General features: G+C 54.6%; 1 protein-coding gene across 1 annotated transcript in view; it reads right to left on the minus strand.

Annotated features, from left to right (window-relative positions):
• USP10 (ubiquitin specific peptidase 10) overlaps positions 1-15,868 on the minus strand; it is a gene marked incomplete at its 5' end in the record, with an annotated part of 37,030 nt that overhangs the window by 17,868 nt on the left and 3,294 nt on the right. Inside the window, 2 exons of the mRNA XM_029925859.1 lie at positions 4,835-5,872; positions 9,669-9,729. Coding sequence (XP_029781719.1) covers positions 4,835-5,872; positions 9,669-9,729 — 1,099 coding nt within the window. The remainder of the gene's footprint in view (positions 1-4,834; positions 5,873-9,668; positions 9,730-15,868) is intronic.

The raw sequence follows: 15,868 nt of genomic DNA on the forward strand, positions 1-15,868 counted from the left end.
ACCCCTCCCTTTGAACCAGTGCCGGCTTCTGGCCATTGCTCTCGGTCCACTTATGTTAACGGAGGGGGAAAGAGGAAAAGCAGTTTCCCTGTTTGGTACCTACGATCTTAAATTCAAGTCTCAGCAGCACCTGGCGGTTTGCTCAGTGCCTGCAAGAAGCAGGATGTCCCGAGCAGCCGTGTGTCCACGGCACGAACAGGGCAAGACCTCGGACACGTCATCTGGACAGAAGGCCACCCAGTGCACCTACCAGAGGACGTACTGAGCCAGCTCCAAGTCTTCCACGTTCTTTCCAGGGGCCTCTGGGACAGTACTCCAAAGGCCGTACACTCCTGTCTTTACAGCGGCACAGATGGACAACCCAGAGTTTCCCGAATCACGATGCTGCCGTCCTAGAAGCCAAGTCCCGCCTAAGCTAAAACGAAGTTACCGTTCCGTTGTTACCATCCGCCAGTGGGCCCGCGTGCCGCGCCCTGGAAGGCACGCAGTGGACGTCCGCGGCAGCCGACGGCATCACCCGCCCCGTGTCAGATGGCCCCTCGCGCCGCTCACTGCTCGGCCCTTCCTGCGTGGGTCCGGAGCCTCTGGGCCCGCTGTCCCAGCCTGATCTCGCCGTCCCCGCACCCCTCTGCAAATGTGCTAATAAACACAGACACGTGTTCCGTTGCTATCTCACTCTTTAGACAACGCTGAGGACAAGGCCAACCTTGCTCACTGACCCAGGGAGCAGGTGATGCACACAGTAACCACTGCGTGTCCTGGGGGGAGGGGACACATCTGCAGACTCACGTTGTTGGTCAAGTTTGTTAGAAATGACCCAGTGGAGTCTGAAGGTCACTCCAGCCCGCTGTTCAGAAAGCCTCCAGGAGCCCCGTGAAGGAGACTCGGCGGAGCCCAGGAGACAGAGCAGACAACTGGTGCCCAAACCCGACTCGCCTCTTCATTCACGCCCCCCCCACCCCCCCCACCCCCGGAGCGGAGGACGAGCGCAGGCGCTCACGATCCTCATCGGAGCATGAAGAACCGTGGGCGCCCGGGGGGCTCAGCTCATGATCTCCTGGTTCGTGAGTTCGAGCCCTGCGTCAGGCTCTGTGCAGACAGCTCGGAGCCTGCTTCCAATTCTGTGTCTCCCTCTCTCTCTGCCCCTCCTGTCTCTCAAAATAAACAAACATTAAAATACATATTAAAAAAAAAAAAAGAACTCACGTAGGCAGAAAGAGAAGGAAAAAGGAAATTAATTTATGGAAAACTCTGAGCAAACCAACAAGTTTCAGTACTCCAAGAAGTTAAATTACTTAAAATTAAGTTCTGAACATTTTGTGAATATACATCAAAAGTTCCGTTTCAAAAGAAATGAAAGTTTGTATAAAATTAAGATTAAATATCTTCTTGGGGCGCCTGGGTGGCTCAGCCGGGTAAACGTCCAACTCTTGGTTTCGGCTCAGGTCGTGATCTCGCATTTCACAGGTTTGAGCCCCGCATCAGGCTCTGTGCTGATAGTGCGGAGCCTGCTTGGGATTCTTTCTCTCCTTCTCTCTGCCCCTCCCCCGTCTGCTCCCTCTTTCTCTCTCAAAATGAATAAATACACATAAGAAAAAGATTATGCTCTTGTCTGGAATTTCTCCTAAGAAACCCATCTCCAGGCGATGTCAAGTTTTGGTTTTGTACCACTCACTGTGCCCGCCCCCGAACCGCTGCAACAGCCACACACTGGGAGGGGCACGGACGTGTGACCAGGTCCGTCAGTGAGCCCCCCCTCCCCGCCCAGTGAAACACACACATGCAAAAACCATAGTTCCTACAAACGGCCATCCGTCCCTGTCACTGAATCCTGTTACAGTCAGTGAATCCTGCCGCTATAATTCAAGTCAATTATTCTTGACCTGTGGACAAGCCAGTATGAATACGGCTTCTGTGTAACTCTTCCACTCTATTTAATTAAGTTCCTTTTATAACATCACCAACCCACGATTCCATTCACTATCGTGTTCCTACCCCTAGTCCAACGAGAGGGCTGTAATTATTACTGAGGTCAAACGAATTGAAACCAGGACTGCAGAGCCCAGGGACAAAAGGCCGGTGGAACGTGAGGACAGGTCTGTGAATCAAAATCACCACTGTGGGTTCGCTACTGTGCCTTCCTTCAGGGCAAATAATCCCAAGTTAACTGTTCACAACAGACCCCGCCCCCACCTCCCTGTAACTGACTCCCCGGACGTCCTGAGACAGCAGCTCTGGGAAGCCAGCCCTGCCCTGCACCCCCCACACCCCAAGCAGAAGGGCCCAGAATGACTCCATGCCACACACAAGGTCCCAGGGTGACACTGGGGCCTTCACTTCTGTACCAGCGGCAACATTAAATGGCTGGATTAAAATTCCACTTCCTGACGAGATCTGCCGGCACCCGGAGAACCCGAGTGGTTAATGGGCTTGCTGGTACTTGAGGACCCAGCCGGTGGCTCACAGACGGAGGCAGTGCCTGCACTACTGTAAACTTTAAGTCGATACGAGGGAGGAGGACTTTTACACGTATTTGATGCATCACATTTTGTTTTCCTACAATTAGGATGTAGAGGTCATATTACCTTTTAAAGTCGATGAAAACGCAGGGCAGAGAACATTCATTGATTCTTGAGGCCCAGAAGCCGACCTGGGACCCATATTGTGATGGGACCTGCTTGCTGCCACTTCCTGAACTGCCCAGCACGTCCCACGTGTGCTTTCTCGTCCTCACTGCGTCCCTCGGGGGAACATGTGCTCCCCTGGTCACCACGGCCGGACAGCAGAGTGACCAAAGCGTGCTGCTCCCCATCGGCTGTACAGGCCAGCTGCGCTTTGAGAGCGAGGGGGTCTCTACTCAGCTCTGGAGGACAGAGGCCCAGCACAGACCCCAGCAAGACCACACACCCCCCGAGTCGCGTGTGGGCAGACCGGCCCGTCCACACACGGGGCTCCTACAAACCCGTGCTGGGCGTGTGCTGCATCATCACCACCTCTGCTACTCTGGAAAACTTGCAAAGGAATTACAAAATACTTAAGAAATCATTCCCCTAGGAAAAGGGAGTACAGATATGATTCATAAGCCACCCAAAAATGATCCAGAACAAGGTGTGTGTGGCTTAGGTGGCAACTGTCCGACTCCTGGCGTCAGCTCAGGTCGTGATCTCGTGGTCGGTGGGATGGAGCCCCACGACGGGGTCTGTGCTGACCGCTCGGAGCCCGCTTGCGGGTCTCGCTCTTCCTCCCTCTCTTCCCCTCCCCAACACATGCATGCTCTCTCTCAAAATACATCAACTTTAAAATAAAACAGGAAAATAAAAATTAACTGTTCTTTGGCTTAGATAATTAAAATAGCTTAATTAACCCAATCCAACTTGGATTAAGAAAATAAACCCACCCCACCTTGAGTCAAAACAGCTGGACTGCCGGCGGCCACAGCGCGGCCACAGCACAGGGGACGCCCCCCCCCCCCCGCAGGCGCCCGACAGGTTCCGGCTGGTGAGACGGTAACACACGCACGGCACAGCGAGCCATGTGTCAAGCCCCATTTAAAGTCACATGATTAAAACGTTCTGAAACACTTAAAATGAAGACTTTCTTCCTTATTTGAAATAAAGATGGGGAAAATTTCCCAGAGACTGGAGGTTTTCCTTTGTGAAATAATTTTCAGGAACAAAAGTAAAATTTTAACACCTTTTTGGCTTTGAACTCAGAATGCAAATTTTTAAAACATCCCACCGCGCACTTCTCATATGGGGTTTGAAAATCAAACTTTTAACTTAATGATCCTTACACAGGTTTACACGGTCTTATCCCAAGAGCTCCCCGCTTGCCATGAATACATTATAAGGCTTAGAATAAAGAAATCACCTAATTCTTAAAAATATACACAAAGCCCAAGATGACTGGCCCACCAAGTACCTTCTCATTTTAAGAAAACTCTAGCCACTAAGATGACTCCTAGGCTGTGGTTCGGAGCTGCGGACCCCTCGCACCAGGAGACGCATCGTGCAGCCTGCGCGGCCCGGACCCCCGGCCTGGTGACACACGCCGTCGGTGCTCCCAGGGTCACGTCAGCACACTTCACACAGAGCCTCCATGTGACGCCGATCTTAACTCGGCTAACGGGGCAGGACCCCGAAGCGCCGGCCGCTGGACTCCTCGGCAGGGCTTCTTCGCAGGCACACACACAGTCCCTGCACCTCTGATTCCCAGCAGCCGTAACTGTAAACTGGCCCTGATTCCCAGCAGCCGTAACTGTAAACTGGCCCTGATTCCCAGCAGCTGTAACTGTAAACTGGCCCTACTTTGGAGCCTGCACCCTCAGAACAAGTCGTCAACTTTGGCCCAAACTGCTGCAGTTTTTCTTTTCCTGCCGAGAGGCACCTTGGTGTCCCACAATGGAGTGACAGCCACGTACCCCATCCAAAGCAGGCAGTAAAGAGAAAAAACCCCAAATGCCTTCTAATCTCCTAAGAAGTAACAGAACAGAAACGGCGCAAAGCTGAGTCCACGTCAAGGACCCCGCAGTGACGGTGTGGGACCGCTGGGACATGGGCACAAGCCCCCGCACTCACACGATGGGCACTTACTGGGTCAAAAGGGAGGAAAGGGGAAACGCGCCCAGTCCGCAGAGAAGGACAGGTAAGAGACACGGACTGTCCCCTCCCCCACACCGTGCTCAGGGGACCCTGTCCTTCCAGGAGGGTGACAGTGCAGGCTGAGGACCAGGCCTTCTGGGGAGACTCCTGGCAGCGCACCGGGCACGGCCGGCAGCCGAGGAGACCGTCAGCCCCCACGGCCTCCACTCTCGGCCGTGGCTTTGGCACTATACCTGCGATCTTCAGGGCTGCGGGGTCCTCTGAGACCGGAACAAGCCCTTCTTTGACATCGACCTGCTTTTCGGAGACCAGCGGGGGTGGGGCAGGAGGGGAAGGCTTAGACTCCACAGAAGCCACGGGCGAGGAGCAAGAGGGCTTAGAATCGTGAAAAAGGCTGGCCCAGGACTTGGGCGGGCCGGCGGGGGCGGCACCAGCCCCGGAGGCCGGGGCGTCGGCGGCAGGGGACGCGTGCTCGGCTTTGGCGGGGTCCAAGTCCGGGCTGTCCACAGTGTGCAACTCGACCCCGTTGGCAGCTGGGCCCTCGCCAGAGGATTCAAGTATTTGTCCATTAGCAACTGCAAGGTTTTCAGTAGTATGAGCCACGTAAGGCTGGGCCACCGCTGTCCTCAACAGGCTGTCCCCGGCGGCCTCCGCAGGGAGGCAGGGCTCTCCCGAGTCGGCCCCGTGGCAGCCCCCAGGCGGCCCTGCAGTCCTCGAGGCCCCGTCAACAGCTCCGGGGAGAGGCCCGCCGGACACAGCGTCACCACCGAAGTCCATGGAGTCCTGAGGGCTACTGCAAGTCCTGGGTGTCCCCGAGGGGGGCGCCTCGCCCGCCAACTCCACGTCCTCGGAGCCCATGCTGTTGGGGACTGCGGGGCTGGCGTGGCCGTTGACCAGGGCGTCTGTGGGAATGCCACCCTCGCTGCCGTCTTTCAAGTAACTGTAATATCCTGGGGGGCGCTTTTTCTTCTTTTTACGCTCCCTTTGTCCAAGACCACCCGCGACTCCGTCATTTTCTAGAACCTCCACCTCCACGCTGGAGCCGGCGTCCAGGGCCAGGGCAGGGCCTGGGTAAGGGCCGTCCACGGGGCTGAAGGCCGCGTCCTTGTCCATGTCATCAGGGGTCTTTGTGGAAGTTGTGCAACTGAGGATAAATTCAGGGGCCTGAGGATTCAGCGTGCTTGAAATACTGTAGCTGGCAGTTCTGGGCAAAGTGTCGTTGGGCTCAATCACTTCGTTAACACCAAACTCAATTCTCTGATACTCTTGTCCTGTTTAGGAAGAAAATGATCAGTAAATAGCCCATTAGTGGAGAACACAGCTATACAAACTCCGTGATTATTTCCTTTTTGAAACCGAACCCTTGACGTCTCCTTCTAATTAACAAAGCTATGGCATTTTATTTCTGTGCCAAATAATCTGCTGAGAATAAAGAGCAGCCATGAAGTTGTGTTTAACTGAGAGAGATGCAAACAGACGGCTGGATGTGTTCCCCACCCACAGGGTAGTAAGGGAGGCTTTCAGAAGGCAGACATGTAAATGAGACCATAAACAGAAAGCTAATAATATTGTGCCTGTCTAAAAACACCCCTCAGTGAAATCTGACTTTATTGGCTTATCTTCCGGGGTATATGCATGTTGGACAACTTAATTTAAAAAACCACACCTAACGTAGGGACTTAAGTCATTGCTGTATTTATGGCTTCCCTACTTAGTGTCACTACGAACTGGGCTGGAATGAATCCTCCACGTAAAGCGGGCGTCACAGGTGCCCGTCCCGATCACCGGTCTGCCGGTCGCGTCCCCTGACAGCCGTCACTGAAGCCTGAAGGTGGCGCTGCACGAATGCATGTCAACGTGCACTCGATGACTTCGTAATGGACTAACTCCACGAGTGATGAAGAAACTCCCAAAAATACCAAAAGACATTTAGGACCGCACGCTTTTAGGAAAGCTCTTTGGAACCTTCCAATACTTCCTGCCAACGGGCGACAAGCCCCATGTGCCGCCATTCCGAAAGGTATTCGCTTTCCATAGTTCACACCTCTGAAATCAGGCCAAGTTTTAGAATCAACTGTGTCTTTCAACAGACATTAAGCACCAGTGTCATCTTGTATCTGACGCAGGATCCTGTTCTAAAGTCTGAAGTTAAGGGAAGGACATGTGCCTCCTAACTCATCTTTAATGCACAGCTGAAGACTCCTCCGAGCCTAGCACAAGAAGCCAACTTCTTCCCAAAGCATGTCCTTCCGACAAAGCCCAAACTACAGGAGAACTGGGCTCTGTTGGAAAAGACGCGTTTCACCTTGGAAGTCTTCTAAAAGGCAGCCCCCGGGAGGGGCAGTTACGTGCCCGTTACTGGATGACAGGGAGGTAAACAGTCTCCTAATTCTTCATCCTTTCTGTGATCACGCCCGGGGACGGGAGAGGAGAACACCTTCCCAACAAGAGAAAGTTCCTTTCTCTTGAAATACTAACGGTGGTTACACCTCACAGCCCGTTTCCATACAGACCCACCACCAAGACCATCTGAATCCTTTGGTCCCTGAGCACGGAAGACTCACTAAAGAAACTAGCTTCTCTATCACTACACCTAAAAGTAAACAGGCCATGCTGCGTCCAGGCCCCTCTGCTCCCTGGGGCCTCAAGGGCGCCGCCACAGGGAGCCTCCCCTAGGGACACTGGGGCGTGTTGTGAAACCAAATGATAAAATCAGTGTGCACCGCATCACGCAGTTTGTGCAAGACTTTAATTCCGACAGATACAGTGCCTTCCACATCTCAATCCTTAATCTTATCATATCACAGAAAATTCTAGAACGTGATATGACATTGATGGAACCATTTCAATATGCTATGGCTATCATCAAGCCATTTGTCCTGCCCAGGGTCTGACGGCATCGCTGGAAGGCAGAGTCTTACCCAGACCAGCTCTTCCTCTTCCCCAGAACAGAAGCCATACTGACCCTCACCCCACCCTGGACACACGGCCCCACACGGCAGGGGGGTCAGCACGAGGCCCAATCGGGGTGGGCTTATGGCCCGAGGCCGCCTGCAAAGCGGGCTTGACCCGGCACAATCGATGCGCTGGGTGCGTGGGGAACCGCTCAGGCCACTTGGGGCAGTGCGTCGGTCACTGGGGAGGAAGCCAGCTCAAACCCAACAATGACATCCCAACACGGCATTCTGCCCAGGGCGCTGCTCCGTGCAGCACCCATGGCTCCTGAACGGGCCGCGGGCCGCGCTGCTCAGGGGCCCCTGGAGACCGTCGCGCCTGCCGCTGTCTAAGAACTGCTGCTTCCGTGGCCTCCTCGGCTCGTGTCTCCAGTTAACAGAGCAGCTGGCAACACGCACAGTGCTTTTTACCATCACGGAGGGTTCGGTGGCTAGTGAGGCCCAGCCCCGCCTCAGGGAGCTAAGTTTACCTGGAGACAGACACCTCAGACTGAAGCTGATAGTGCGGGGCGAGGGCAAGAGGCCTCAACGGCTTTACAGAAAAATGCTTCCGGAAGAGGAGAGAGTGACCAATTCTGACCAGGGGCAAGGAGAGTGTAACAGGTGCGCCGCGAAGAGGGGCCCCTGCAAAGAGCTCGCTGCAGCTGCGGTGGCGGGAGGGAGGCTCGGTCACCCCGAGCCGTTCGTCCAACAGCCAGCTTCGGGCTTACAACACTCCAGACACTGCGCGGTGCAGCGGCTGTGCGCAGACACGAGGCTTAGGGCCCCGCCACCCGCAGCTGCACTCAGCCTACGGCTGGGGGCGGACCCATCACGGGACAGCGGGACAAGCGTCATGAGAGAGACAGACATCACAGAACACGAGGGAACAGAAAAAGGGGCCTGTAAGCTGGCCGGTCTCTAACAGCACGAGCAGGTGGCGAGATCCCTACCATGTTTTCAGCAGATTAAAAGGTGGACTTGAGACCATGGGGAAAAGGGGCCAAGAAGCAGTAGCTGAACAGAGAACAGCCTAGACGGCGGGTATGGCGGGAGAGAGAGAAGGAGAGAGCTGGGCGCTGGGAGTAGCCGGTGGGGCCTCCAGTCTCCAGCCAGGCCCCGAGGGTGGAGGGCGGGGCCACAGACTGAACAGGAATTAAAGGACTAACAGGAAAGGGAAAAGAGCAAAACATTTTAAAGCACCGGGCAGACACCTGCATCATGTGTACGATGCACAAAATACAGGGAGCCAGACTGATCCAACAGACTCAGGAAACAGGGCCTCTGGGGGCTGGGGCCGGGCTGGGCGGCCGCTCGCTTCACCTCAGCCCCTCCTGAGCCTTCCCCTCACCACCTCCGAGCTGGCGGTTTCTCAGAACGCTGCTAACGTGACAAACGGCCATTCTCTGACTGTCCTGCACATGAGGTCTGGACCGACTCTCCCAACTTCGTGTGTACATTCTAACCGGGAGCCCGTGCTAACGAGGCAGGGGACCGGAGCCCGGCTCTCAGGGAAAGGGGTCGGCGCTCGCTCCTCCGCGCCCAGAGAGGGACTCTGATGGCCCACACTGCACCGCGGTGTGCACAGACCACCGGTCCCTGAACACGGCGTCCCTCGACAACACAGAACCACTGCGTCTCCAGAAGCGCCATCTCCGGTGACCGGCTCTGCGTCGGCGACAGAGACCAAACAAGTAACAGGCCAGGAAGTTAACCGGTCACCCGGTCCCAAGAACACTGGATGACAGACGGGGACGTCCGTGTAAGCTGCGGACGGCTCTGAGCGGAGAGCACCTCCTCTGAGGAGCGGCAGCGCGGGCCCCGCGGCCTCCGCAACCGGGAGACGGGCCTCGCGAGGACAGTGACAGAGAGCACCGGCCGTGGGGACCTGCGCCGCTGCCAACGGCGAAGGAGAAACAGAACCGAACTGCCAGCTCCCGGAGCGCCGGACGCTCTGCGCACAGGACACCGTGAGCCCGTCGGCCAGAAGGGCTCGGCGATCCAGCGCCAGTCGGCGGCGACCCTGCGGGCAGGCAGGGAGGGTTTGCCAAGACGGCCGGACGAGCGGGTGGCACGGCCCCCAGGCAGCAGGGCCGCGTCCGGGGCGGGGCGGGGGTGGGGGTGTGGGGCTTACCATCGGGTAGCTCATCGGTAGCTTGGGTGCCGCACAGAACTGCTCCGTTGTAGGGAGGGAGCTGCACAGGGAATGGGAAAACAGATTTTAATTCAAGAGAATGTTAAAACCCAACACATGCTTTTTCATTAAAGCAACATTTCATTAAATCTCTTTATCCATTCAACTTCTCATGACATTTGTTTACCACAGTAACATACACCGACAGTAAAATCACATCACCTTCAAACCGCAGGAAAGGTTTTAAATACTGTCACTGAGATCCAAAAATGAGGCAACATAATAAAAATGGACTCCGACAGACACGTAAATCAACTACAATAACACGCTACGATAAACACTCCGTGTCCCAGGACGTCAGACTGCCCACAGGTGCCAGAGCCGCCTGTCCTGGGCCCCTGGTCCTCGAACAGAGGACTCCGACTGCCCACAGGCGTTTCTGGCTCACGTCACCGCGTGTCACGGCCAGTGGAGGCCGAGCCCAGGCCCACGGGCGGAGGGCCCACAGGGAAGTCTGAGAGCCACGGCTCCTTTTTAACGCAGTGCCTTGAAGAACCGAATTAACGGCTGGAGATCACATTCCATGTAAAGAGAGAAAGCAAAACGGCAAGTATGTGACCTCTTTGCAAAAAGCAGGAAGGCGGGGTTATGAATACCCCACGTCTGTCTTCTTCCTGGCTGCTCCACAGAACTTAACCACTGGAAACGCTTAGAACCGACAAATTTGGGATGAGAATGGCCAGGACGGAAGGGCTACAGCAGGGGCCTGAGGAACAGGACAGAACAAAGCAACGGCACCCTAAACACCACTTCTCTGCTGGCACGTGTGTCCCCGCACCGCCCGGGCCTCCTGGACAGGCCGGGAGCTCTCAGGCCCATCTTGTCTGATAGTTGCTGCATCAGCGGCTTCCTCAGCTTATTTCTCCAATTAACTCCCTGAAAGTCGACCCAATGATCAGGGAGATAAACACTCATCACTCCAAGTAGCCAAGTTCTCTCCCCCAGAGAACCTAAGAAACCAAAGGGCAGTTCCAAAGGAACGGAACGCTTCTCGGGACCAGAGAGCTATGCGTGTCTCCACCGCGTCCTTCCACTAGGGGGGCAAACGGCACCCATCCCGTGGACGCACCAGGAGAACCCACCCGGGTGCCACCAAGGGCCACGCTTGGACCTGCACCTGCAGCACAAACACCAAACACGCGCAGGGGACACTGCGGGTTCACCTCTGACACGGACACAAGGCGCACAACAGGGGCCTCTGAGGACCCGCTGGGGTCCCGTTCCTCTGCAGCCACAAGAGAGGTTGATCAAGCTCCCAGATGCAGAGCACCTTCCCGTTCTCCATCGGTGACACCAGGCTGCCCCCTGGTGACGGACACCTATACAACTGTAAGGCACTCAAGTGCCTGGTTTTTCATCCTGCTGGATTTACACAAGATAAGGGACAGAGGCAGGTCCTGGAAGCAGAACCTCCACCCCAGCACACTCCAGGGCAAACACGGACAGCCTGCTGGTGTTTAAAACACTTACTCCGAGTTACGGATCTGGGAAGAGTGCAAACGTGGGAACTAGTGATGCTGGATGAGTTTGGGCACAAAAGAGGCACACAAGTGTGTATGTGTGTGTGTGTGTATATGTGTGAATGTGTGTGCGTGTGTGTGTGTGTCTTTTTCACTCTGTGAGCATATGCATCTTTAATTCAACAAATCCCCACCATTCATAAGCTGCCCTTTACTTTAGTCTGTGGTAAATGTGGATTTATTATAGACCCCAGAATGAAACTCTAACAACTGTTCAAAGTTCTCTCTTTCATAAAATTATGAAATCAAAGCAAAACCATAAAATCTCACACATGAATACAAGGTGAGCAACGCAGAACACTGAAATCCGGTGATCTTATATACAAAATCAAATCAACTTAGTCTGAAAATAGTAGTACCATCTTGTGAAGTCATATTTCAGCCCTTTGATTAAGAAGGTAATGTTAAAAAAATTTTTTAGGGGTGCCTGCGTGGCTCAGTCGGTGGAGCATCCGACTTCGGTTCAGGTCATGATCTCGCGGTTCACGGGTTCAAGCCCCGCACTGGGCTCTGTGCTGACAGCCTGGAGGCTGCTTCAGATTCTGTGTCTCCCTCTCTTTCTGCCCCTCCCCTGCTCACACTGTCTCTCTCTCTCTCTCTCTCTCTCTTTCTCTCCCAAAAATAAATTTTAAAAAACATTAAAAACATTTTTAATGTTTATTTTTGAGACAGTGAGTGGGGCAGGGGCAGAGAGAGAAAGGGAGACACAGAATCCAAAGCAGGCTCAGGCTTCGAGCTGTGAGCACAGAGCCGGACACCCAACCAACCGAGCCACCCAGGCACCCCAAGAAGGTAATGTTTTAAACAAATCCTGTATGATAGCCCTTAGGTTTGGAATCTAAAAACAAAAAACCTCAAATCAAGAAGCCAAAGACTGGAGCAGGAGGCTCTGAGAGGCTGTGGGCTGGGGGGCGGGGACACCCGTTCACGGGTGTGTGCCTGCAGCCGGCAGACAAGCTCTGGGCACCCAGCACCGGCGCAGGGAGTGCAGGCTGCAAACCGTCCTGCAGACCCCAAGCCTGCTAAGAAGCCAGATCTTCACTGTTCCCACCGGCGAACAGAAATGGTAATGATGTGCCCCGACGTAGCTAATGCTACAAGAGCAGTCCTGCTACATAAGCTTATCGGCATACGCTTTAAACTTACAGGGTTTGATGTGTCCATTACGTTGCACAGAATAAAATGTTGTAAAATCCTTTTGGCGCTGCCGCTATTTGATCTGCTGTCTAAAAGGCCCTCGTGAACCTTAAGTCTCTCCTCTGAAATCCCACGAAGACCCCAAAGCGCTGAGAGTGAGTCTTAACTCTCCGTAACCACACACACACACGCGCACACACAGTGTCTGCAGCCTGGACTGTGCCACCGTGGGCTTGTTTATCCCGTAACTGCATCAGAGCGTGCGTGCGTGTGTGTGTGTGTGTGTGTGTGTGTGTGTGCGCACGCGCACGCCGCCTCCAGCACTGAGACTCTGGGAGTCCCAAGAACAGCGAGCGTTCGCTCCTTATTTTTGACCACTAAGGACGTGATTACGGCTGGGGTTCAAAACACGCTTCTTCAATAAACTGTGCTTCTTCCAGTTGGAGAAATTCATTTTTAAACCAGGCTGGCTTCTAAGTTAGAGCACAGCTCTATAAAAAAGACACGTCACCTTAAGTTCCCACCTCGACGCAAGACCACGGACGGGGAGCCGCGGAGACCGGCTCCTGCTGTCAGGGCACTGGCCGCCCTGCACGCAGGCGCGTCCCAGAGAACTCGGGGAGACGGGCTCCCGCAGAAAAGCAGAATGTTTTCACAGTTTAACACTTTATCAAACTCTGGGTTTTTTTCAGTTCTTGGCCCCAGGGAGAGGGAAAAATGCTCTGTCAAACTCCTAACAGCCGCAGACGCTTCGGTGAGCAGGGCTGGCGCCAGTCCACACGACGGCCAGTGCCAGGCTCGGCGGGCAGGGGGCCGAGCGCCGCCGCCGCAGCGCGAGGGGACCGTCCCTCACTCCTCCCCACGGCCGTCACACATCACGCCACGGAACAGCGGTGCTCCGCGCGACGACACGCTGAGAACGCTCCGGACTCCTGAGTTATGATCACTGCAGCACCGAGAGCGCGTGGCCCGATGGCGTTAACTAGCCGGCACTTCCCTCCTGCGGGTCCCCGGGCCGCACGTGACTTGGACAGACCACCTCCGGCACACCTTCCCCCGCACTGCGTGTCCGGCCACACGCTCGCTCTGCTCCGACGCCGCCATGGTCGCCACAGCAGAGTCCGACGTGACTTCCCACCAGCACCCCCTCCCCCGGCCCGGGGGCACGGAGAGCGGGCGGCCGCCCAGCCTGCCAGCGCGCAGCGGGCCGAAGGCGCCCGTCTCCTCAGGCTTGGGAACACGGGACGGGCCCTCCCTTCACAGCGCAGGAAAGCCCACGCTTCTGCTCCGACACCTCCCTGCAAACAGGCTCTCACAAACCCACACGGAGGCGCACGCCTGAGAAAAGCTTCCGCAAAATGCACAAGCGGGGCTTCGTCATGGTTTCAAACCGGGATCGCGGGAGCACAGGCGGCCCTGTGCTGGCAGGCGCCTCCGTGTTCCCCTGCGACTCGGCAGCAAGGACTCCGCACTCGGACCATCGGCACAGAGGACAGAGCCTCCGTCACCGCCAACACTGAGGGACCGTGGGGTCCGATCATGTTTCTCCTGGTGTTCTTCTTGTCAGGAAACACCAAAGTCCAAGCCTTACTCTAGAATCCAAGATGCACAGATACATTTTATTGCCTGAGGAAACACAACACAGAACTTAGCGCCCAGGGTTCCTGGCTCCTACCCTTCGGCTCCCCAAACCCTGACCGCCGCCCCCCATGAGCACAGCAGGGACGGAGACGGCGCGGAGGCGGCCTGTGCTCCTTCTAGATTGTATCCCGACCCAGCCCTGTCTTCGGTGATTTCTTCCTTTTTCCCGAAGTGAAAGAGGAGAAACCAATAAATCGTTCTCTGGTCTGTGCAGCTGAAGCACTGCTTTCAACACGCGGTCATTTAATCCTTCCTCCCCAGCTCCAAACAGGGTTTAGAGGTCAAGAAACCAAGGTGACCCGGGAAGGACTGGCCAAGGTCATATGCCAAGGCCACATGCAAAGCTGGCCGTGTGGCTCCAATCCTAAGGAGTCAGCATCTCCTGCTCCGTTTTGCCAAATAAAAAGACCTCCACACAAAACACGGTCTGTGCGTGCACATTCTTCAAGAGGTCTAAGTGGCTGGCTGGTTCTCATCGATGTTAACTAAGGTTTTTGGGTTTTGTTTTTGTTTTTAACATTTTTATTTATTTTTGAGAGAGAGAGAGAGAGAGAGAGACAGTGTGAGCAGGGGAGGGACAGAGCAAGAGGGAGACACAGAATTTGAAGCAGCTCCAGGCTCCGAGCTGTCAGCAGAGCAGGACAGCACGGCTTGAACCCACGAATCGTGAGATCATGACCTGAAGCAAAGTTGGACCCTTAACTGGCTGAGCCCCCAGGCGCCCCAAGTGTTAACTAAGGTGTTACTTGATTTGCACCTACTCCACCCTCCTTTATTGCTTTCAATACAATTTCAACAGTTTTCATATTTAAAATACAAACATGAAAAAATATTCCAAGTAAGTTTTATTAAACTAAAAGAGAAATCACTAATCACATAAAGAATGGACATAAAAGACCCAAATGGAGAAATATAGCAAAATCATGTTTTGGAAAACTACCATAAAATTGTTTTGGTTTTGTTTTCTTAATTTTTTTTAATGTTTTATTTATTTTTGAGACAGACAGAGCATGAGCAGAAGGGGCAGAGAGAGGGAGATACAGAACTGCAAGAAGGCTCCAGGCTCTGAGCTGTCAGCACAGAGCCCGACGCGGGGCTCGAACCCACGAACGTGAGATCATGACCTGAGCCGAAGTTGGAGACTTAACCTACTGAGCCCCCCAGGCGCCCCACCATAAAATTGTTAATTCTCCTACAAGTTAACCTATAATTAACACAATTCTAACTGAAATCCCAGCGGGATTTTTCATGGAACTTGGTGTGCTGATCACAAATTCTTAAGGAACAGTTAAAGATGAAGGAGGACCACAAGGCCGTGAGGAAGTCCAAGAGGGTGAGCGCCCTGCCCGGGGACGGGTTACGGAGCGGCAGCAGTGGAGACACGGGGCACTGTCCCTGGGATGAAGCAGGGGGGCCAGAGCTAAGGGCCACGCCACCGCCGGCCCAGTGCTGGGACAGCTCCCCACCGCCGCCACCGGCCCAGTGCCAGGACAGCCCGCCGCTGCCCAGGGAGGGCGAGGCGGAGCCCCACCCGTGCACACAGCGACACAGCGAAGTCCGCTTTAGCTGCACCACAAACCACAGTGAACACAAAAACCTTACAACTTTCAGAAGAAAGCAGTGGCTTTGCGACGTCAGGGCAGGGAAGAATTTCTCAAAGACACTTACAAACCATAAGGAAAAAGATGCAATACATTTGACATGAAAAGTTAAAAATTTACTTCCCTTACCCAGCAAAAAAATAAGTAAATCAATGTGCATCACACATCAAGTTTATTTAAAAGCCCTCGTGCTGGGGGCACCTGGGTGGCTCTGTTGGTGGAGGGCCCAGCTTCGCTCAGG

Source organism: Suricata suricatta, chromosome 16 (genome assembly GCF_006229205.1).
Source record: "Suricata suricatta isolate VVHF042 chromosome 16, meerkat_22Aug2017_6uvM2_HiC, whole genome shotgun sequence".
Classification (NCBI taxonomy): domain Eukaryota; kingdom Metazoa; phylum Chordata; class Mammalia; order Carnivora; family Herpestidae; genus Suricata; species Suricata suricatta.